Source organism: Panthera leo, chromosome C1, assembly GCF_018350215.1.
Source record: "Panthera leo isolate Ple1 chromosome C1, P.leo_Ple1_pat1.1, whole genome shotgun sequence".
Lineage (NCBI taxonomy): Eukaryota > Metazoa > Chordata > Mammalia > Carnivora > Felidae > Panthera > Panthera leo.
Window position 1 is genome coordinate 28,133,764 of NC_056686.1, and position 23,833 is coordinate 28,157,596.

The 23,833-nt window shown below is 54.9% G+C and overlaps 1 protein-coding gene across 2 annotated transcripts in view; it reads right to left on the reverse strand.

The window, feature by feature from the left end:
- Positions 1–20,514: 20,514 nt before the first annotated feature.
- GRIK3 (glutamate ionotropic receptor kainate type subunit 3) overlaps positions 20,515–23,833 on the reverse strand; it is a 222,667-nt gene continuing 219,348 nt past the window's right edge. The window contains exons 15-16 of one of the 2 annotated variants that reach the window (XM_042951591.1): positions 23,321–23,571; positions 20,515–20,729 (exon numbers count right to left, since the gene is read on the reverse strand). In XM_042951591.1, the coding sequence (XP_042807525.1) occupies positions 20,535–20,729; positions 23,321–23,571 (446 nt within the window). In that variant the 3' untranslated portion in view covers positions 20,515–20,534. Of the gene's footprint in view, positions 20,730–23,265; positions 23,572–23,833 lie in introns of both variants that reach the window. The other variant, XM_042951592.1, reaches the window with a different exon arrangement.

Genomic DNA, 23,833 nt, shown 5'->3' on the forward strand with positions numbered 1-23,833 from the left:
GGGATCTTATTCGTTAGAATTCTGTACAACATGAGGCTCTCGACCAGTCCCCCACCTCCTGTAGTAGGTGAATAATGGCTCCTGGGGATGGCCTCATCCTAATCCCTGAACCTGTGCCTGTTGCCTTGTATGCCCAAACCGCCTCTGTAGATGCGATCCCGTTAAGGGTGTTGAGAGAGGGAGATTATCTTGGCTTCTCTGGGTGGGCCTGATGTAACCACAGCGGTCCTCGTGAGAGGGAGGGAGGAGGGGATGACGACAGAGCAAAGGGACAGAGGGGAAGGGCTTTGGGGAGGCCCTGCTGCTGAAGGCGGAGGAAGGGGACACAGGCTGAACAACGTGGGTGACCTCTGGAGAAGACAAGGAAGTAGATTCCCCCTGGAGCCACCAGGCCAAACCAGCCCTGATGAGACCTTGACTTCAGCCCCGTGAAGTCACGTCGGACTTCCAGCCTCCAGATCTGTAAGAATATGCGTTGGGTGGGGCGCCTGGGTGGCTCAGTCGGTTAGGCGTCCAACTTCGGCTCAGGTCATGATCTCACACTCTGTGAGTTCGAGCCCCGCATCGGGCTCTGTGCTGACAGCTCGGAGCCTGGAGCCTGCTCCGGATTCTGTGTCTCCCTCTCCTCTCTGCCCCTCCCCCACTCATGCTCTGTCTCTCTGCCTCTCTCAAAATAAACATTAAAAAAAAAAAAAGAGGGGCGCCTGGGTGGCTCAGTCGGTTGAGCGTCCGACTTCAGCTCAGGTCATGATCTCGCGGTCCGCGAGTTCGAGCCCCGCGTTGGGCTCTGGGCTGACGGCTCAGAGCCTGGAGCCTGCTTCCCATTCTGTGTCTCCCTCTCTCTCTGCCCCTCCCCCATTCATGCTCTGTCTCTCTCTGTCTCAAAAATAAATAAATATTAAAAAAAAAAAAAAAAAAAAAAAAAAGAAAGAAAGAAAATGCATTTGGGGTTTTAAAGACCCAAAGTTTGTGATAGTTCATTAGAGCAGGATTAAGAAAATAAGAGACACACACCCAGCGTCTCACCTCCACCTCTGGCCTCCGAGCCTGACCCGCCAAAGGCTCACCTCCAACAGCTGGCCTCTAGGGATCCCATTTAAGCTCTCTCTTCTAGGTCCCTCTGGCAGCTCTGCCCTCTCAAGGCTCACTTCTGACCTCTGATCCTTGAGGCTCCTCTCTGACATCATACTCCCCCAAACGCACCTCTGATTGCCACCTCCTACGGTCCACTTTCAAACTCTGGCTTGCCCCCACAGCGTCACATTTTTATCCCAACATCTGGTCTTGGGGGCAGACCTCCAGCCTCTCACGTCCTGCACTTGCCTGGGGCCTCACCTCAGTGCCCCGCGGGCCAGCATGGGCAGAGCCTTGTGTATGGATGGCTCTCAACCCCTTCTCCAAGGGTAGAGCGAGAGGTGGGTGGAGGGGGCAATGACTTCCGGTCACCCTGCCTTCCCGGGGTTTTATACGGTCCAGTGGCTGCATCCACGTTAACACCAGAGCACATGGTCCAAGGGGGAAACATTCAGCATTTTCACCAACCAGGAGAAAAGAAGTGGCTTATTTTGACTACGTAATGAATTCAACCAAGTGGTCAATAGGTATTGAGCTGAATTGACCTGAATAATCTAATAATAGCCAGGGCGACTGTGTATTGAGGACTAATAGGTCTGATGTGTCAATTAATTTTTCGTCTAAGTCCCATAGTGACCTCCTGGAGAAGTACAATTATTTCCCTCTTATTACAGGAGGGAAAACTGGGGTTCAGAGAGGTCATGGGACTTGCCCAAGGACACACAGCTAGAAGATAGAAGAACCAGGATTTGAACCCACCAGTGTGGTCCTACAGTGCCCATGCTCTTCACCCCAGTCTGAACTATTTCCTCCCATTTGAGACCCCGTTTCCCCAGCTGTAGAAAGGGAATAAAGACAGTACCAACCTCATGGCCCAGCATGTGGTAACTGGACTTGATCTGGGCTCTTGAAATGACAGGGGATGAGGGTGCTGTTCTCTTAGTCTTTGATGCCAAGACCAGACTGGGCACTGATTGCCTCTGGGTCCCCAGGGACCCCCTTCGCCTCGCCCGGAACATGCCATTCCCTGGGAACAGCCACACGTCTCCCACGGCCTCCTCTGGGTTTTCTTTCAAGAAAACCACTCTGTGCCTGCCTGCCTGGACGATGTTCCTTGTGAAGTGCTGTTTGTCTCAGAGCACCGAGGGCGGGGGGGGCTGCCTGCTGCCTGAGAGCCGGCCCACTAATCCCCGAGCACTGACAGTTCTCTGTGCGCTCCCGCCGCCCCTCCACTTCTCAGAAATGCTTTTTAAGTGGCACATCTGTTTATGTGTCCCCTGTACCAACAGGGCACCAGGACTGCGCACGGTCCGACTTGCAGCCATCCCGAGGTGCAGAGGCAGCCTCCGTGGTCCTGGGAGATGCAAACGCTTAGGGCAGAGGACTTGAGGTGGGGACTCGGGTACTAGATCATGTAGGGGGCCCTGCCGACAAGCTGACATCTACGGGTACGGAAAGGCTCCCCCTCACCAAAATTCCTCCCCGGACCCAGTCTTATCCAGTGTCTGGCATCCACCCCCCCGTCCCCCACCGCCTGCGTGTGTGCCCTTCCAGTAAAGGGCTGAGATCCAGAAGGCAAGTCAGAATACAAATGTGGTATCTAAAATGAGTGAGGGGCACCTGGGTGGCTCAGTCGGTTGGGTATCTGACTGTAACTCGGGTCATGATCTCACGGTTCGTGAGTTTGAGCCCCGCATCAGGCTCTGTGCTGACATCTCTCTCTCTCTCTCTGGAATCTCTCTCTCTGTCTGCCTGTCTGTCCATCTCTGCCCCTTCCCCACTCCCGCTCTGTCTCTCTTTCTCAAAAATGCACACACATTAAAAATAAATATAAACAAATAAATAAATAAATAAAAATGGGTGAGATTAGTAAAGCAGGATCTGGACTGGACCTGGGTCCCACTGAGGGAGGCACTGAAGCAGGGTCCAGAGCCCTAGCTTAGGGTCAGAGGTGACCCAAGCATCCGCGTAGCCTGAGTCTGCCTCCTACCAGCCCGTGACCCGGGGCCAGCCTGTTAATGCCGGCCTCACCCTTCCTCTGGAGCCGGTGGTGGGATCCGTCTCGAAGAGCGATGGGCAGATCGCATGGGAGAGCGTACATCACGGGTCTGTCTCTCTGGAAGTGACCAGCCCCAGGCTGAGACCTGGGCACGTGAAATTCACATTCCGCCTACCGGAGACCCAGGAGTACCTGACCGCTGCTTTTCTTAGACGGAGCCCTTGAGCATCAAAGCTAGGGAGGACCCCCCCCCCCCCCCCCGCTCCCCGCCCCTGAGATCTGCAGGCTCAACCCTCTCATTGCACAGCGGGGCACACTGGGGGCCTGGACAGGACGAGGACCCTCCCTAGGCCCTGCAAAATGCCGGCACATGGCCTGGACCTTCCGCTTCCTCTGTTTACCGGCAGAAGGTCTGGTTCTGGGGTTAGCCAGGGAGGGTATCGGAGAGGGACCCGGAAAGCCAGAGGAGCTGCCCAGGGAATTCAGGGATCTGGTGACTTTTGGAGGGCCCTGCCTCCAACGATGAGCTTTCCTGGAGATCTCAGTAAGAAGCTCTTCCTTCATTATTCCAGTTAGCCTCCAAGGAAATAAAAATATTTCACTCCTTTGACACGGTTTTTGTGCTATTTTGCTTTTACAACCATTCCCTTTTAAGTGCATTTAGTTTTAAGCTCCTCAAATCCTTTTTAAGGACATGGGGATAAGACTGCAATGAATGAAGCAATAAATAGAGAAATCCAAAGGGTTGCGAGTTTCCTCTTCTTCCCTGCTTTGTCTCTTGCTCTCCCCAAAGCTGGGCCCGGTGCCCTGACAACCACCAGATCTGGGCCGATCCCTCCAGGCAAGGGATCAAGGTTTACCCCAGGGCGCATGGCTGTATCTGGGCACGGGTCCGTCTAGCTGCTCAGCCTGGGACAGCCCCGGGTCCTGGCCAGCTCCAGGCCACCCCTGGACCTTAGATCTCGTTTCTTGGACCCCTGTTTGGTGTCTGTGTCAGATACTTTGGAAGCAGAGCATGAGATGGGGGTCTGAGGGTGCATAAGGGGTTGAGGAAATGCTCTCCAGGCAAGGGGAGGGAGGCAGCAGGGGCCTAGTTTCACACTGATCTTGCTGCCGAGCTCTGGAGCACAGATAGCATTGTGGCTTGGACCCATCTTAAGGACCCGGGGAGGCCTCTGCTCGTCCACGTTGTAGGTGACCGGCTGTGAGTGGCTCCAGGTGCTGGGAGATGGGGAACATAACGCCCTGGGTGAGGAGGTGCCTGTAAAATACGCCTAGAAGCCATTACCAGGCGATACCCACAGACGCAGAGGAATGAGTGCACCTTCTGGGTGATGGCGAGCCGGGCAGGGAAACTTCACCTACAGTGGCCCAACAGCTCTGGAACGGGCCTCTGTCTCGCTCTCGCCAGGCTTCTGCTTATGCGCGGGGGAGGTCTTGCTGTGGGCCACACCCTGTGCCGAACATTTCATATCCGTCTCGGTGCATTTTTCTAAGACGCTCACAAGGCACGGCTTCTGAGCACTTGCTTGCTGAGGCGGCTCAGAGAGGTTGAGCAATTAATCCAAGGTCACACAGCCGCTGCAGGGTAGAACCAGGATTCCAATTTAATTTCCAAACACCATATGGGCACTGTGTTCTAGTCCCTGCACTTGTTAGGTCTGCGAGATTCTGCTTTGTGGGACCTTCCCAATCTCCTGCAGCCCGACGGCTTTGCATCTCCTAAATAGTTTCTCCTCTGGGTTGCTGCGTCCTCTTCACACACCGTCTTCTCCCACAGAAGCCACTCATTGCTGGTTTCTGGTTCCCTGCCCTTCACCCCGTGCAGCCTCACATATCTGCCCCCTGCCCCGACCTCCACTATCTCCAGAGCCCCACGTTCTGCCAGGAGCAGGAAATACCCGACTTGCCCGCAAACGACATCTCTCTGGGGAGGGATCCCGTTCTGTCACCACTGTCTTTGCGGGCACCTCCATCAACACAGATCTTCCTAAAGACAACAGACATTTATCCCTGACAGCCAGAGGTACGACTGTAATCAGATGCTGGAGGCCTGGATTTCGCGTTGTCAACAAACTGACGAGGCCTCTTCGATCAGTGAGTGGAAGGGGGCCGGAGGAGAGGGCTGGGGAGTCGATCAGAGATAGCCTGTCCTCGGCAAGAGCCGTTTCTCCTGGGTCAGGGCTGAACTGCGGCCACAGGGGCCACGGGGTGGCTCACAGGACACGTGACGGAAATGAAGGGGGGAATGTGGGGTCTTGAGCACGGTGTCAGCTGGGTCTAGGAGAGCCAGCGGGATATGGGGGCGGAAAAGTATGGCGGAAGGTGTTACCGGGGCTCGCCAGAGTTGTTCTTCCCTTCAGCCCGGCTGGGTGGGGACACACTACTACTCGGTTGGCCGTTAGGGACAGTTATGGGTCTGGTCTATGAGATGCCAGTGGAAGGAATGTGTGTCACTTCTAGGTTGAGGCAGTTAAGAGCGCTTCAATGACCCTTCCATCCATTTATTCCTCTGTTGAAGCAATTACAGAGAAGGAGGCCTTCTCTCTAATTGTGATGGTGGGGCCACACCATCGAGTCAGCCCGGATCAGCGATTTTCACAAGGGAGGACAGCTGTCTCAGAGGGCGGCCGGACCACAGAGAAAGAAACATTGTCGTATCGAGTCACCACGCCATCGGGGCTGTCTGTTGTCCCGGCATAGCCCAGCCTGGCCTGACTCACACATTTATGATCACCTGCCGTGTGCCAAATACGTGGTAAGTGCTTGACGTGGATCCTCTCTCTAAATTCAGCACCTCACCCTCCAGGAAGGACCCCGTTGTCAGTTGCCTCTGATGGACGAGGAAACTGAGGCAGAGAGGGATTAAGGGACTTCTGCACATTGTCCCACAGCTGGTAGATGGCAAGCTGGAAGTCAGGCCCGGCCCTGTGTGATTCCGTATCTGGAATTCTTAACACGAAAGTCCCAGGGAGGCCACTGTAATTCTTCTGTCCTTACCGAGCTCAGGGCCCGGGGGAGCATGAGAAAGCTGTCCTCAGAGCATCGCAGTCATTAGCAGCGTTGCTGACTGGGGTCTGTCCAAGGCCACATGCACATGTGTCTCTGCTCCCATGGTGCTCGAGGTCTGGTGGAGGCACGAGCCATGCCAAGTGTGGAGGCTGGAACGAGTAGTGTGTGTGCGCGTGTGAACATGAGAGGGTGGGACAGATGTGTTCCGTGAGCAGACTGGCCTGGCTAGTCTGCCAGAGGAGGCAGTGTGCCGAAGGGGATGGTGTGCCCCAGGCCAGAGAGCAAATGGAGCCCCCCACCCCCCGCCCGCCCCAGCCTCTACTGGTGAAGTGAAGGCGTTGGGCTTACTGGGGGGTATGGGTCTGCCCTATATCCATCAATCCTTCCCAAGGGGAGCCGGTGCCATCAAATAAACCTTGTGTTTAGGAGGCAGGGGACTATACAAGTGTACCTCTTCCTGTTTCTCGGACTACAGGGGCTCATGACAAGCCCATCTGTGGACAGCGGCCCCACCTCCACCCCTGGAAGGCAGCGAGCCGCGGTGTGTGGTTCAGTTTCAGCCCCTGATGAATGGAAGGCTGAGCCCTGAGCTGGGGGGAAGACAGCACGTAGAATAGAAAGAGGCAGACAGATGTGGGTTTAAATCCAGCTTTGACTACTTGCCCCCGAGTGACCTTGAAAAAGTCTCCATATTTTCCATCATCAATATCCTCATCTGATAAGTAGGATCCATCACTTTTCCCTTGAAGTCTGCTTGTGAGGACTCACTGGCATGAGGTGAGTTTTTTCTCCCTCCCTCCTTTCCTACCCTTTCCAGAATGCTCCCTCCAGCAGCCCCTGGGTGACAGGGGCCAGGCCACAGGTCCTCTCTGGTGGGGGGTGGGGGGCTCACCTTGGATCCAGCAGACTGGACCATGGACGAGGCCTGTCCCGGAGGGTCACCTGGGGCCCAGCTGCAGGTGGCCCCTGCCTTCATCTGGAAAAGAAAGATCAACTTGAACATAAAGTACCCCCAGCATCTCCCAGCATTATGTTCCCAGAGGGAGTTTGCAGGCGGAGTAATGTATGGCTCCATTTTTAGATGTTGCTGAATTCCATTTGCCGGAGATCTGTGTTTTATTGCCGTATCAGTGTTTCTAAATTGCACTATATTTTCTTAGCTTGATGGGAATTTACAGCACCCGGATTGGAGCGAAATTGGGCTCTCCCCGAGGCTTGGAAATCACCGGGGTCGGTCGCTACGGCCTCTGCCTCCCCCCTCGGACTGTTTCTGCTAATTATTCATATTAGGAAGAATCTGAATCTGAGAAAGGACACCCGGGAGGTTCACTCGGTGAGACGTGTTTGAAGGCTGGGAGGTCTGCGGCGGCTCCCCGTGGGGTCTGGGGTGCCCAGATGAGGTGGGAGGGCTGTGGTGCAGAGGGCTGAGGTGGAGATGGATTGGCGGCTGGGGGGCCGGGGGGCTGGGGAGAGCCCAGCATTTCCCAGGAGGCACTGGACATTAGGTTGACAGCCCAGATCACAAGAGTAACAAAGCTGCACGGGGAGCATCCCCTTGCTGGGTCTCCAAGCACTTCCACGTCTTCTGGATTCTTCTGTGAGGAAAGGGGGACAGGGATTACCAGCTCCATGTTACAGATGAAGAAACTGAGGGCTCAGGGGACCAAGGCACACAACAGAGCCGCGATCAGAAGCCAGGGCCGTCTGAGCAAAATGGTGTTTATTCTCCCCTGCACCCGTGGTGGGTTTTGGCCCCTCTCTGTGTCCACGCTGGGGGCTTGGAAGGGGTGCTCTCGTTTACCGAGCCTGCTACGTGACAGGCACAGCACTAAACATTCATGGCATCATCTCACCCGGCCCTCCTTGAGGTGGGTATTACTCAGCCCGCCTTAGCAGAACAGACTGGGGATGTTAAACCACGTCCGCGAGCTCACACGGCGACCCGTAAGCGGCCAGGCTGAGATTCAGCCCCAGAAATATGTGATTCCAAAGCTCATTTTCAGCCACCTTGCTCCACTGCTTCTGGTGACACCAGCTAACACAGCTCCTGCCGCTGTAGGAATGAGTGCCCCGACCGTGGGGTGGGAATCCTGATGCATTCTGGGAGTCAGATGGCACTGACATTCAGCGGGCTGCAGGCTCGCGTGAGGAAGGAAGGCTGGCCTGCTCGGGCTGCACCTGCATTTGCAAATCATAGTTTCCCCCGGCTCCAGCCTCCCTGCGTGAGGCAGTGCCACTCAGGGCGTGGGGCGGGGAGAGGACCGAGTCCCCACGACCCAGCTGCGGCCTGCAGGAAGTTCTGGCCTGTTTTTCTGGCAGGTCCTGGCAGTTTGTCTCACTTGGCAGTGATCCTCTGTCTAAAAGCACGTCCGACGTTTTGTGCAATAAAGTTAATGGACTTCTCCATCTTAGAGCAGCTGAATTCTCTTGGAGCAGATGCTGAGGGTTATGGATGTTCTAATTAGGACGCTGCCTTTGGCACTGAGGAGAGGAGGGGAGGCTCGTGACGTTGCACGTCCTGCGAAGATCCCCTGCCAGACTGCTTTCCCGGAGCTTGCCAGGGCAGACACACTGCGGCACAGGAGAGAGACATTCCTTTCCCCTCCCGTCTCTCCCTTCCCTTCCAGCACCAACGTCCTCCTCCCTTCCAGAAGGGACCAACGGGCCCAGGCGGGGTGGCCGCGGCCTCTCAAGTCTGAGGAGCCACCAACAGGGCTTTAGTGTTGCCATCAAATAAAACTTACAACCAAGTTAATCTGACACATTTATTGATGTGCATAATTGTTATTGGACTGCACCGCAATTAGGCATAAATGGTAGGTCGTTCCTGTGAGCGACTATAATTAGTAATTCTCATTTTTGGCCCAATCAAGTTTGGATTTTTTTTTTTTTCCCCTACAAGTGTAGAAGTTCCCCAGTGTCTGTAAATAGCAAGGGTTCTTGACTATTTTCTGATTCACTCATTCGTTGATTCACGTACCTACTTAACGAATCTGTGCAGCAGAGGTCCCGCCCCGGAGGCCTCATGCCGATGCTTTCTGGGTGGCTGTTGGTGAGTTGTTCTACTTTTCTTGGCCTCCGTTTCCACATCTGTAAAATGGGCATGGGGTCTGGAGAGTGCTGGCACAGTGCTGGGTCTGGAGTTGTCGCTCAGCTGGCTGGAATGTCTTCTTCTTCTTCTTCTTATTGATTCATTTTTATTTGTAATTAATGACATCTTCTCCTAGCAAAGAAAGATACCAGCACTAAGAGCTCTCAAGCTTTTGGTCATCTGATCAGAGAGGGATTTGGAGGACAGAGCCGGCCCGTCCCCTGGACTTCGCAAGGAGCTGCAGGCAGGGTGTTACGAGAGGGCACAGAGCCAGTGACACTTGGGTTATGGCAACTGCCCCGATGTCATCGTCACCCACAGGTGAGCGGGGGTGAGAAACTTCTGGTTTTCCACATTTCTGCATTTTTTTTTTTCAGTCTCACCACTGCCCAGACCTTCGGAGATGTGGGGCCAAGTCAGACCTCCCCCAGGGGGAAGGTGCCCACATAGGGCGGGAGGCTCTAAATGCTGGGACCTGTCTCTGCCCTAGAGGATGCCCTACCTGAGTCCTCAGTCACCTGAGGCTGGATGAGGGAGAAGCTGATTACAAGTAAAGGTTTCGGGCCAGAGGGGCTGGGCAGAGGGGGGTGCTCTCTTGGAGGGAAATCTGGGAGCCCACAGAGTCCTGAGGAGAGTGGGTACTCCCCCGACACACTTCACACTGGAGAAGTGACCTGGAAGACAGGCTGGAGCGGGCAGGGACTGCGGGGCTCTCGGTGAGGCCAAAGCCGCTGCAAGGAGCACGGGGGAGGCCAGGGCAGGGCGCCAGCAGGTGGCGAGGCCCCGGGGGCTCCTTGAGCTGGCGAGGCGAACAGCCGTGGGTGAACTCTGCGCTGCCACTGAGTCACCGGAGCTTGGGCAAATTACGTGGCCTTTCTGAGCCTTAGGCTGCTCGTCTCTACAAGAGGGTCACAGGACATGCGGTCGGTGCCTCGCATGTGTCTCCTGCCTTTACCACTTCCCCAGAAATGGCCCGGTTTCCTACCCCTGTCTCTTGCATTGCTTTCCAGGAGGCTTCATGCTGCTGCAGAGCCCATCTTGCTGACTGTGGCGTGCCGGAAGCACCTGGGATTGACACCCCAGGGGACTAGCCTGGACCAAAGGCTGGCATATACACACTCCTGCTCTCTCCCCCTTGAATGGGAAACTGGGAGGCATGTTCCATGCTGCTCCCAGACGTCCGTGGCAGGGCGAAACCCCAGTTGCCTTCCTCTTTTCCCCTTACATCCTGCTGGGCACTTACAACTCACTATTCAAGGGCTTCCAGCTGTTGAGGAACTGGGGACAGACGCCCGGAGCCAGGCTGAGCTGACACTTACTTGGGTCTTCGGAAATAAGGGAGCGGGGAAGCCCGGGGATAGAGGCAGGACGTGGGGGCTGCTTTGGCGGGCACCGAGCATTCCGGGGCAGATCGGATGCTCTGAAAGTCATCTCCACGGGACCTCCTCGTCCCAGTTCTAGTCTGGAGGCCGAGGCAGGCAATAAATCCCCTCGGTGGAGCTGGTCCCAGCATGGGCCACCCTGCAGAAAGGCTTCATCGGCGGCCTCATTTGCATAAGATAATGAAACCGCAGTAAAAATAGTAAAAGAAAAAATGGCCTGGCAACTTTGTTTCCATAATGACAGATGCTTCTTAAACACTCGGCTTCTGTTTCCCAAGGAAGTGCCATCAAGGCCCCCGGGGGAGCCGTGTGTCCCTGCCGCCTGATTCTCGGAATGGTAACCTGCAGCTCGGGGAGTGCCCGGGCTCTGACCTCCTCCTGCTCCTCGCTCACTCCAGAGGGACCCGGAGGGGACGGAAGTGGAGAAGGGGAGGTGACTGAAAGGCAGAGAAGGACCCCCACAAACAGTAAGCCCGTTGCCTGACACCTGGCGAGTGCTTTCATGGGAAGCCTTTCCTTTCTTTGTCCCATGAGCAACACGAGGCACAGGACTGGTAACCAAGGGCATGAGCAGTCCAAGGCTGCCCGCTTAAACCAAGGAGGCAGAGGGGACTGAGGCTTGCCTCTGATTCTGAGTCCCTGGGTCCTGCCATGAGTGACAGGAGGCCTGTGCCACAAGAGACGGCAGGAGAGAGAGCGGGTCTGTGACCTAGAGGGTGGTGGGGATTGGTAGCAGCCAGCTCGACGGGTCTCAGATCCCTGCGCTCCAAATGGGGCAAGACAACCAAGGTCAAAGGAAGGTGAGCCCTTAACATCAGGATATAGTTTTCTGGGATGGGACTCTCCCAGGCATAGAGGCCAAAGGATCTGCTTTTGGCCCGGGATCTGCTTCGGGACCATCTGGACCCATCATCTCCAGGCCACCAAGGCTCTGCAGGGACTGCATGAGAAGCAGACATAACAACCACCAACACAATAATCACGATGATGATGATGATGATGGTGATGAAGAACACAATAATGAAGAAGTGGGTTGTTCCCCTGGCTCAGAGGGAACATTCTTGTATAGTCCCACTTAGCTAGGAGTATATTGGGGGATTTCTTGCCATGCCACCGCATTCCCTCTAAGTGCTGAGGACAGAGGCCTGGTCCTGATTCAGTGAGAGAGGGCATGGCCAGAGAGGGTGGGGAGAACGGGGTCTGAGTGAATTCACAGGGTACAGCTGGTGCTTTGCTCACGCAACTTGGCCAGTGGGAGTCACCTGGGTGCTAAGGAAGGTGTCCTTACGGAGGGGCTGAGAAGGACCTCTGGGGGGCACATCCCTGCTCTGGACTCCTGCAGATCCCCTGGGATCCACTCCCTGGAGCTCGCAGGTTGGCAACTGAACGTGGGCGCTCAGGCAGAAACTGAGGGTCCCCCGACATCTGACTCTGTTTCTGTCTGGTGGTTCCTCTTCTGGTTACCTCCTCGTCTTGGAATCTTTGGCTTAATTTGGGAAATGGTGGAGGGGGAGCAGGATCGTGTGTCCTTCCAGATGTGTTGGGTCTTAGACTGGGACCCAGATCTTTGCAATGAGTATTTGATCATCTTTGCTTTCTGATTCCTCTGTGTCTGGGCTCTTGGCAGGTTGGGGAGGGCTCTGCTCATTTGTTACTTTCCTCCACCATAAAAGCTCTCATTGGTTGAGTTGTACAGGTATCACATAATACAGGCTCTGCTTCCTTCCTTGGGGAGGGAGTGGCGAGAGCCCTCTCTGAAGGGACAAAAACAGCACTTCCTGCTCTCGGGGTTGAGGTGAGGAGGGAGAGACAAGGCCTAGTATCATTTGCTTGTCTCCTTGAGACAGGGCCATGGAGAGAGCTCAGTGCCCAGGAGGGCCAGCCAGGCAGAGATGGGCTCTGAGAGGTAGAGTCGGGGGCTCTGAGAGGCTCAGCATATAGTAGACCTTAGTTCTTTTCTCTCCTTCCTCCTTTTTCTTAGTGAAAATTGCTGTCACTTATTGTTGGCTTATGTACTATGTCTGTGCTAAGTACTAACCATGCTTTTTCTCATTTAGCCTATACGACCATTCCATGAGGGGTGGTTTTCATGACTATGCATTTTAGATGAGGAAACTGAGGCTCAAGGATGTGAAGTTGCTTGTTCAAGGTTACACAGCTCGTAGGTGGTAGAGCTGGGACTCACACACAAAATATTTAAGTCTGTGAATGGATGGATGGAAGGATTGAGGGTGGTGGGCAGGTAGATGTATAGATGGATGGAGTAGTTGATGAATCGGTAGGTGGGTAGAAATGTGTTCACAGGAATGGGGATAGATGTGTGGATGGATGCGTGGATGGATGGATGGATGGATGGGGGAATGGATGGATGGGTAGGTAGATAGATACATGAATGGATGGATGGATAAGTGGGTAATCTACCTGTTCCTTCACCCTCAATGTGGGCTTCATTCCTACCCGGTCTCTTCCCTCTCTCTTATCCAAGTTATCCTACTCCTTGTTGGACCTGGAGTCTACCCTGAACCCCAGTGTATTCACTCCTAGGCGATGGACTTTACCTCTGTCTCCCAATGATAGACACATATATTTCAACCCAGGGCCTCTACCTACCTCTTACCTGGCTTAGACCCAAAACCTCTTCCTGGGTTGTGGCTGTGGGCTAGACCAGGAGCCCACCAGGTCCTGGCCTCCTCTCCATTCTATAGGGATTTCTGGGACCCTGGATTGGCACTTTGTCAGCTGACGGAATAGGAGGGTGGATATTTTAGGAGGTCTGCCCAACCCACGTAGCTTTCTTTGGAATTCTGGGTGTTCTCAACCCTCCTAAAGCAAAGAGCCTGGGTACCATGATTATATTATGAGACCCTTCACTCCCTCTGGCCACAGTTGATTGGACCACAGGTGACCAACGAACCAGAGCTAGTCTAATAATAGTCATTCTCCAGGGAATTAGAAGGGGGACACCGAGATACTGAGTCAATGGTGGTGGACATTCGGACTGAATGTATGGTTGGGTCTGAGCTGTGTCAGGTTCTAAGGCAAGTAGTAAAGGAGATAATAATATATGTCAAGAGCTTAGCATAGCACCTGCCACGTAGGAAGTTCTCAATAAATATTAGGACTTACGATTGCGATGGAGAGCATGGAGGGTTCTGGATGCAAATCAGTCTCTACCAAGTCGATTTGCATGAGCTGTGGAAGGCAGAAGGGAGGTGGAGGCCACCTTCCTGCCCCCTTATGGGCTATCTCTGTCGTGGAAACGTGAGAGTTTTCCACACTATTGCTTCCCAGGTGACGAGAAGCATCGTGATGGGGCCAGGGGTGACAGCAGCTTCCTGACCCAGGCTTTCTGAGCCCTGGATTATAGCTCGGGGTGTGACCTTGCAGCTCTAGTCCCAGAGTCTCCCTGGATAGGTCTGTTCTGTGTCGCTCTGGGAGCCACTGGGGGCCCAGCTGGCCCTTACTCCCTCATCGCTTCCATTGGTTTTGTACACATCTGTGTTCAATCCCCTCCTGCTTAACATGTCCTGTCCTGAGCCCTGGTTATATGTACGGTTTCCATCTCCTGAGAGTAACTGACTTACAGCTGCATTATTTCCACTTTGAAAAAGCTCAGGCAAGACCTCTGACTGGTCAGGCTTGGATAAGAGGCCCACCCAACATCCCCAGCTGTGGCCAAAGAAGCAGGGTCACATAAGGACACAGTAACTCCCAAGGTAGCTACGTGGATGGTGATGAGTTCGGGACAGATGTGCCCACGAGGAGACAGAGGTCAGACGCCATGAAGGACAGTCACCACACCCTTCATATCTGAAATAGGAACCAGGGGCCTGGGCTGGAGCCCCCCACCTGCTCACCACTAGGGGCTCCTGCCGGGACACAGTCAGTCGGGGGTGAAAAGGACATAGCTGCCCAGTACCCTCTGGTTCGAAAGAGAGAGAAAAGCAACAGAAAACACACCTCAAGGGGAACCTGTTTTCTAGAAACATGTCTTTATTTAAAATTTAAAACCATATTACTTCATACAGCAAACTGTGCACTTTAATATATCACAGTGTCTTAAAAAGGAAAATAATCAGATTTGTTTGGAAAGTTATTTACATCAGCCTAGAATGATTGGCAAGTAACACAGTTACTATGAAACCCAAATCGTTACAAAATGTTTACAAAAAACTATATTCATAGAAATTCTGCATGTCCACAAAGGGCATCCCCTGAATGGCCCAGAGACCAGTGTGTGGGAACCATGTTGAGTGGGAGAGGGGGGCATCCAGGCACTCTGGTCTGGGTGGTGGGACAGGCCAGGGGTCTCACATGGCGCTGTCTGGGGGCTCAGCCCTGGGGCGGGGAACCCAAGTCCCCGACAAGGGAGGCCCAGCCAGGAAGTCGGCCCAGGCAGAGATGGGGTGGGGGTTTGGAGCACAGTGGCATGAGGGCCCCTGGAGCCAGGACAGGCCCCTCCTCAGGGGCCAGATTCAGATGTGCTCTGGCGGGGCGGGGGGCCCAGAGGCAGATTAGTGCACACCAGCCTGACGCGTGGGACCCGAGCAAAAGGCGGGCTGTTGACCGCACGGAAGTCCACTCTAGTACCTTCTCCCTTGCAGACTCCAGAGGTGCTCTGACCGGTGGCAAGGGCAGGACCACTAACAAAAAGGCTGGCATTATGTAGAACAGGAAGACCCAGGCAGGGCAGGGCCGGAGGTCTGCAGGTATGGTGGTGGGGGGGGGGGGGGGGGGGGCGGTGCTCCCGGCCGACCGCCCTGCAGGGGGAGGTGTAGACAGGGAGAGGAGGCAGACAGATGGCGTGGGCTGTGCTAGGGCCAGAGGGCCTTGCTGGCTTCTCATCTTTCACCGGGTGTCACTGCACCGTTCGCATCTCTGGCTCCTCGGTCACTCCCTAACAGCTGGTCTCTGGGTCAAATGGGTCTGGGGACATTGTCTGCAGTGGGACAAACTTGCTGGCATGACTACAGCCGCTTCCCCGTATTGGGAGGCCCCAGAGTTTTGATCTGTAAAACAGAGACATACTGCAGGGTGGTTTGAGGTCTTCTGTTCTAGAAGGCAGGGGATGGGGACAGGGTCCATAAGTAGGGCACTGGGACATTGCACTGGCATGCTGACAGTGCCTCTGGGGTCATTCTCTCTGAAAAGTGTTTTTTTCCTAGCTGTGAACTGCGTCTCTGTGTGGGGGTGAGAATCTGAGGCAGAGGCCTTCGCCGCCTAGAATGTTCCAGCCTTTGAGGGTATTCCGGGTGGAGCCGGACACATGCCCGGCCACCGTGACAGGCGGAGGTCCCGGGAGCCAGGTCCCGGTAGGGCATTACTCCTCAGGCACAGGCCGTAGACACGCTCGGACTGACACAAGGCCTGTCGGTCTCTCCTGCCCTGCCCCCACCCCCAGCAGAGGCTGCCCGGGCAAGGCTCACCTCCCGGCCACAGGGTCCTCTTCTTCAGGGTTTGGAGCTCTGATGTGTGCTCCCCATCCCCGCGGGGCTCTCTGCGGCCCCTGCCCCAGGTGGCCTCCATTCCAGACTTTGCTGCTATCGCCCCATCCCTCACCTGGTCCCCACCCATACTGGCTGGGTTATGTACACTCTGTGTGCAGACGTGCAGGGAGGGGTGCGTATACACATGGGCTACGGGTCATATATACACTGTGCATATATATATACATATATATATATACAGCATATATATATATATCTTTTTACATTCATATATATATGGTACAGAACATTAACCTTCTACCAAAAACAGTTTTGTGACGTCACATATGGCCTCAGCTCTGAAATCTTAACTCCAGGGCAAATCCACGACTGAAAAATGAGAGCTCGATTCAAACTGGCATGGGGACAAAGGGCAGGGCCCTTCTACGGCGGCAAGCAGCTGGGCCCCTTCCAGATGTGTCCACTCAGCCTGGGAGACTGTTCTGGATGCGTCTATTCCAGACCTGTCCACAGAACTGGGCTCATTTCTTGCATCTGTCCAAGGGGTTGGTCCGTCCCAGATGTTAGGTCCTTACAGCTGTTCGTCCAGATCCCTCGGCCCTTCCAGATGGCTATCCACACGGGACCAGTCCAGACATGGGCCAGAGTTTGGCCACCTTCCAGATGTTTGTGCATACATCTGAGAAAGGCTTGGGGAGGGACCGGCCTCATGCTGAGCCATGAAGCAGCAGCTTTGCAAAACTCCACACAGCAACCCCTGGAAAAGAAAGCAGGGAGGGAGCCTCTGACTGTTCTCCGTGAGCGTGTGCTTGGGTCTGTCCCTTGCTCGCCTCCGGTGTAAGGAGGGGAGTGACTTCTCACCACGTGGAAACCTCATCCGATGCTGCCACACCCCTCCCCCATTCTGGGCCATCACAGTCTGTCTGCCAAGTGCATTGGGGAGGAAGCCGGGATGTGCTCGTCTCGTTGAGGCAGTCTTGGCCGTGAGGTGGGGGTGGGGAGGCCCTCCAACCTTCCAGAGACTCGGAGTCAGCTCACCTGCCAAGAGAGCCTTATTCCCCTGGAGAGACGCTCGCAGAGTAGGGCCGCCTGATGGCAACAAAGCTGTCGGGGTTTTCTTAACTGTCCACAGCAGAGAGACCAGGAACGGGTTAAGGGGAGAGAGAGAGGAGGAGAGCTCATAGTCCCAAATCCCCAGGGTGGCTGGGGAGGGGGGTGGCCCCTCAGTTTGGCCAGGCTGAGCAGGCTGAGAGGAGGCACTGGCATGGCGGGTGGGAGACGCGGGTGGAAGGTGGGGGTCAGTCTTCTGTGAAGGGAAGGCGTGTGGGGCCAGACGAGGGCTGTCCGGCAGGTGCTCGCGCGAGTCCCGTCTTCCGTGCCGTCAAAGCCAGCTTTTACGCTTCCATGGGCCAACCTCAGTGCCACCGTGTGTGGGCGTGCCCACGGGCACCTTCGGCAGCCCCGGGGTGCACCTGCTGGCAGGGCGGGCCCAGTCTTGACTTCCTCTTGGTCCGCCTCCACGGGAAAACCTTCTGCCCGAGAAGTGCCGCCCGGCACCTCTTCTGCCCCGGGAGAGACGACAGCTCACGCTTGGGCAGAAGCGGTTTCCACTGCACTTTGAACACTGGGCTGGCCTCGACGCCAAACAGAGGGCACCAGCCGGAGTCTGCACATTCGCCGCACACACGGACATAAGGCTTGAGTGGGAGGGGGAGTCGGGCAGCACTGTCACCCCAATCATTTAAGTACTTTCTGGGGGAGGGGGGGGTTCCTGATGGAATGGTGCCTCTGATGCCCACGACTGTTCACGCCACCGATGAAGCCTCTTCCCAGCCCATGCCACTTCTCTTTCTCCCCCCGCCAGTCCACATATGCGCGCGGCCCCAGAAGCACATGGCACGTTCACGGAGCGTCATACGCAAGAGCACACAATGTCGACAGATCCTTGTGACTGACGATCTCTCCCCCACAACAGAAGTGCAAATAGACCCTGGTTCCTTGCCTTGCTGATTGTCCATCTGTGCTTCTGCTGCGAGCTGGGAGCACACGTGTGAGTGTGAACACACGTGTGCGAGCATGTTCCCCCCAACACTGAGAAACTCCAGTTCCGCATGGCTTCTTGCATACATGCACTGAGCTGTGCTGGCCGTCTGTCTGCTTCTGTCCTTCCTCCTGCTCTCTGCTGCACACACGAGCCCACGCACACACCCACGTGCACCCCTTGATGACATGGCTTCTCCTTTTCAACATTTGGCGATGCTCCGGGTTCTATCCTGTCCTCCAACCTCTGCCACTGGTGCATAAATGTGCACGCACGTGCACACACACACACACACACACGCACACACATAAGCATACCCACTTGTGCACGCGTGTACACATATGTATACTCACCAGAACCCCATTAAGACATGGCTTCTTCTGTTTTTACGTGTATGGGGCTCTGCTGCTTGTCCAGATCTGTCTCCCTCATCCCAAATGCACACACATGTGTGCACACACACGTCAGAACCCAGGGATTGTGTTCATCTCGTGCCCTGGACTCTGTTAGACGTCCAAATCTGTCCTTCAGCCCCAGCCCCTAAAGCTCACGCACACACAAAGATACACATATATGCACGCACACACACACTCCTACACATGGAAGCTCACGACAGCATGGCTTTTCCTGTCATTACGTGTTGGCGATGCCGCACATCCAGCTCCCTTCTCCCGCCTCCCAAGCGCACAGCCTGTTGGAGCTGCTGGGATTGCGGGAGCCAGCTGGTCTGGTCCTGCAGCTTCACAGCTTGGAGGAGGAACAGTATTAATCACGAGTCAACTGCACTCTCCTGCTTTGGGAGTCCCTGGGGGGTGGGACTGGAGGTTACCCTTAACCCCGACTGAGAAGGCCCTCGAGATCTCAATGGAGCGCTTCCCTAACCAGACTCCCCGAGCAGAAAAAAGACAGAGGAGGAAGGGCGGTGACTAGTGTCTTCTGGGTCCCTGTCCGGAACCTCCAGCCCTCCCTCCCCTGCTCAGAGACTGCCCTCTGCCCTCAGCAATGGGAAGCCCTGCTGGCCCCATCATGTTCTCTTTAAGGACACTTTGCTCCTAACCCTTCCACGTCTCATTCCTTTTCTAGAATCGTAAGACTTCTAGAGCATCCATTCTACCTAGCTGGAACCCACAGATCATCTGGTCCACCCGACTGTTACCCCATCTGCGACTATTTCTTTGCTGTACCCCCCAACCCCACTAAGTCCAAGCTGCTCTGGACAAGAGACTGGGGCCAAGATGGCCTGTGTCTCTGTGTGGGGTCTTTGGTTAATTATCCAGGAGGCAGCTTTTCTTTCACCGTTCTTGGGGCCTCTACGAGCTCTGATATTCTGTCCCTGAAAACTTTCTTTTACTGGGGAGCATCTTTAGGTTTGGCAAGCCCAGGACACCAAGAGTTCTTTAGGGACCGTCTGGCTTTCCCCATCTACCCCAAAGTTAGCCTGTGCAGCAGGACTATGATCCTTCTTTTGAGGAGGGGTGACGACGTTCACTTCAACCTAGGCTTCTCTTCTCCTTCCGAGATGACAGAAGGAGGTCAAGGTCAATTGGCCAGGAATGGAGAGTTGCTGATGAGTAGATGGCGAAGCGCCCAAGCTCTCAAATGCCACTAGGGTTTAGAAAACAGCCCAGTGACCAGCAAAATGAGACCCAATGGCTCAAGGGCCTATGGGATTTCCATGGAATCCATTGTTCTTCTGGCTTCAAATACTGACTGAATCTCTGGTCATCCTTTGTGAGAGATTCAGGGGGGCCTCTATCCTCGGGCCAGAAAGAAAATTTGCTCTGACCACTCCCCCCCACTTTATACTCCTGGAGACCTCCTTGAGGAATGGGAGCCACTGGACATTGTCCATAAGAATTCAAGATGGCGGCCTCTGTGCATTTTCCTCTCTCCCATACCGCAAACTCCTCTTTTTCTCTATGGGGCTTTCTGCCTTCAACTTTGCAAAGATGGGGGCTGCCTGAGACCAGGACTATGTGAGCAGCCTCTGAGGGTGAAGGTCTTCCTTCTGCTCAAGACGTGTGGGGTGGCCATCCCATCTTCAGCTCCCAATGGCTGCCACACTACAACCCTTAAAGTACCCAAGGTTTGTCTCTGGTCTCACGGTCAAGGCCCAGGAGGCCTGGGCTCATGGGGAAAGAGTGGCAATATAAGAGCTGTTTCTCATTTTCTTTGGCCTCTGCAGGGCCGTGGTAGAAACTTCTGACTGTTGAGGAGAATTGAGGGGCAGGTGAGTTTGGCCTGAGAGGCATGTGCTTCCTTTGGCCTTGGCTGTCTCGGCTGGCAGCTTTAGAAACCCACAGAAGAAATGAGAGGCAAGTGGGGGCCTGCTGGTCTCCTGGTAGGTAAGGGCAGAAGGCTCCTGGCCCAGCAGGCAGGCAACGGCCCTGGTCCCCAAGCCCAGTGTGGGCACGGGGGAGGTGCCTTCCAGTCTCCTTTGCTTTCCTCTGCCCTGCCCCCAGGCCTTCGGTCCCCACCCCACCTGTGCTTAGGGGAATACAGGCGCCAATGGTGTGCTGCAGGCCATGCTGTCCTTGCCCGGAAGCCGGCGATCGTTGAATGTGTGCATGTTGATGACAGCGTCTGTCTTGACCATCATGGGAGGCTGCGGCTTGTGCTTGACCCGACGCTGGCAGGTGAGGGAGAAACGGATCTCATCGGCTACGGTGCTGCAGAAGGAGCGCTGGGGTGGGGTGGGAGGGCAAGGGGCACATGGGTGAGGCTTGGCCTTGCAACCCCAGCCAGTGCCTCCCTTTCCTCCCCAGGCTGTGCCAAGGCTGCCTGTCTCTCTCTCACCTTCAGGCCACCCACCCGCTGCCCACTCAGGATGATCAGTTTGTGGGGCAGCCTACAAAGCATTACATTCTTGTTTGGAGACTAAGGGAGATAGGGCAGGTAGTATCATCCTATCCCCATTTCACAGAGGAGCAAACTGAGGCTCTGATTGGCACGTACCTTAAAGTTTGAGGAGCTGACCTGTCTGATTTTTCTCCACTAGATTCTGAGGGCAGGAACCAAACCAGCCTCATCTGGGTGAGCCCAGCTCTGGCCTGGCCCAGAGTCAAGCTTAAGAAACACCCGGTGAATGTATGGGTAACCTTTCCCCTGGGAGGGCTTCCAACTGAGGGGAGAATCACTGTGTTCCCACTAGGGAAAGTCCAGCATGTTTCTCAAGGTGCGCAACTGGGAGGCGGGTCCCTGCAAGGCAGCGGGGTGGCAGTGGCTTCTGGCCTGGGTCCCTCATGGGCACCCAGAAGGGAAGGCAAAGGTACAGCTTTGCCTGCAGGTATCTGAGGGCAGTGGCTCCTCTGAGCCCAACAGACGGAGGCTGTCCTGTGACTTGTCTGGCAGACAGGGGGCGCTGTTGATAGCTCAACTTCTGCATGAGGTCAGGGTATTAGCACACCCAGGCACCTGTGGGCGGCCGGTGTGGTGCAGGGGAATTCCGAATTCTGGCTCTGCCTCTTACCCGCTTCCCCTCCAAGCTTCCCCTGTTCACCCACTAAACACAGAATAGCCTCCCTCTTACCTCCCTTATTCATTCTGAAAATATTTATTGCGGGCCTACTATGTTCCATGCACTGTTCTAAATGTTAGGCATACAGACGTGAAAAAGACAGGTCTCAGCCCTCAGGGAGCTTACGGTCTAGGATGTGATAGAAACAGGTAATAAACTTGCAAGCAAATAAATCACTTCAGGGAATGGTAACTATCTCTAAGAGAATAAACCAGTGGAATGGGATAGAGCGGGGGCTGGGCGTGGGGGCAGGTGGGGAAGGCTACTTGAGTGGTGGCATTTGAGCTGAAACCTGAATGGCTAGAACAGGCCAACGACAGGGTGCTCTGGGGCAAGAGCATTGCAGGTGGCTGGAACGGCATGTGCAGATGGCCTGGGGCTGAACTGTGTTTGGTGTGTTAAGGACTAAAAAGAAGGCCGATGTGTGTGGAGCAGTGTAAAGGAGTTCAATGTGAGAGGGAGAAAGTCAGACAAGTGGACCAGGACCAGGTCTTGTAGGCTTTTGGTGCAATGTGGAGCTCATGCCAATGGAATTCTTAAAGAATTTGGTGGTTCTTTTTTAATGTATTGTAATTTTTTTTAGCCATTCTTTTTTATTGGACGTCAAGGGTTCCCCCCCCCACCCCATTCTTCATGTGACAATTAACACTTCCGTGAACATCCTTGTAAATAAAACTGCATCTACCCTTGGCCACTTCCACTGGGTGCATTTCGAAAAGTAGAAATTCACTGTCAAAATGTGTGGCCACTTTTAAGACTCTGTCCAGACTGCGAAGTTGCCTTCCAAAAACGTATCCGCTTGGACTGATCCCAGCAATACGGGAACATGTCCCTTTCCTCCTGCCCAGGAGAAATGTGACACCAAGAATGATCTTTCCCCTTCCTCTTTGCTGACTCTGGCTTTCTGATGATAAAGGGCCCTATTTCATTTCTGATGGATGTAAAAAGCGCCTGTTTTGAATGGTCCCTTCCACACGGGACTTAACTGCAGTCTCCTTCCACACTGGCCCTATGTCCCTTTGAACTTCTCTGTGAGAGGGACCTCTGTCCAGCCCTCAACTCACGTGCACATTTAAATCACCCTATAAGTACGCTTTCTTAAGACACCAACGCCAGGCTCTGCCACAGACCAATTAAAACCGTCTCTGGGAGTGGGGCCAGGACATTAGCACTTAAAAAACTCTCTCCCTGTGATTCTAATTTGCTACCAGGACCCAGAAACATTGCTCAACCACACTTGAATTAATCAGATGGGTTGAGCAGACTTCTCCTGCATGTACACTTGGGCCAGACCTCTTAACATTCTTTTCTTTTTTAAACTTTTGATTATGGAAATTTCCAACTATATGCAGGAGAGGGAAGCGTATAATGAATCCCTATGTAACCATCACCCAGGTCCAACAATTACCATGGAGGGTTTTGTGCAGGGGAACGACACGGTTTGAATTAAATGTGAAACAGGGCACTAGCTGTGTACGGAGAGGGGATGGGAGCGGGGAGGCAGGAAGGCCAGACTGGAGGCTGTCGCACGGTCCAGCTGGAGGCTAGAGGGCTTGTCCTGGAACAGAACAGCAGCGGTGGGAGTGTGTGCTCAGAGTCAGAGCAGGGGTGGGGCCGGCGGGCCTCCTGGTCGGGGGGTGGGGGGGAGGCAGGGTGGGCTCAGATACCCCGTGCGCTTGGGAGGCACAAACCCAGCTGGAACCCTGTCCTCCCTTCTCCCTCCCGTCCCCGCGCAGGTCCCGGTCCTCGAGGCTCACCTGCTCTCGCTCCGCTGTTTTGCGGAGCTTGTACACAAACTCGCCCACGGCCACCAGCACGGACAGGACCAGCCCGGCGGCCAGGACGATGAAGATGCCCCCGATCTTCTGGACGCCCAGGGCGCTGGCCTCTTTGTTTTCCTCCTCGGGACACCCGCTGCCTCGCCACCACTTCTCCTTCATGATGTGGAGCTTGTCTTCCTCCTGCAGCTGCAGGATGGCAATGGTGATCTTGTCCCGGTACGGGGAGCCTGCGTGGGGGAGAGGGGTCCGGCTGACAGCGGCATTCGGTGCCGTGTGCGTTCGCCCTGCCGGCACCCTGCTCGGTGCTGGCCACCATCTCCATAGGCTCACAAAAGCCCCTCTTTGAATGATCTACGGTGTTTGGGTGGGAGAAACGTCCTGATTTGGGGTGGGGAGTTTTGCCTAGGAGTCCCTGTCTCCACAGGCCCCTGGAACACACGGTGTATCTGGGCTGCATCAGCAGGGGAAAAGTCAGGGAGAACAGCCATG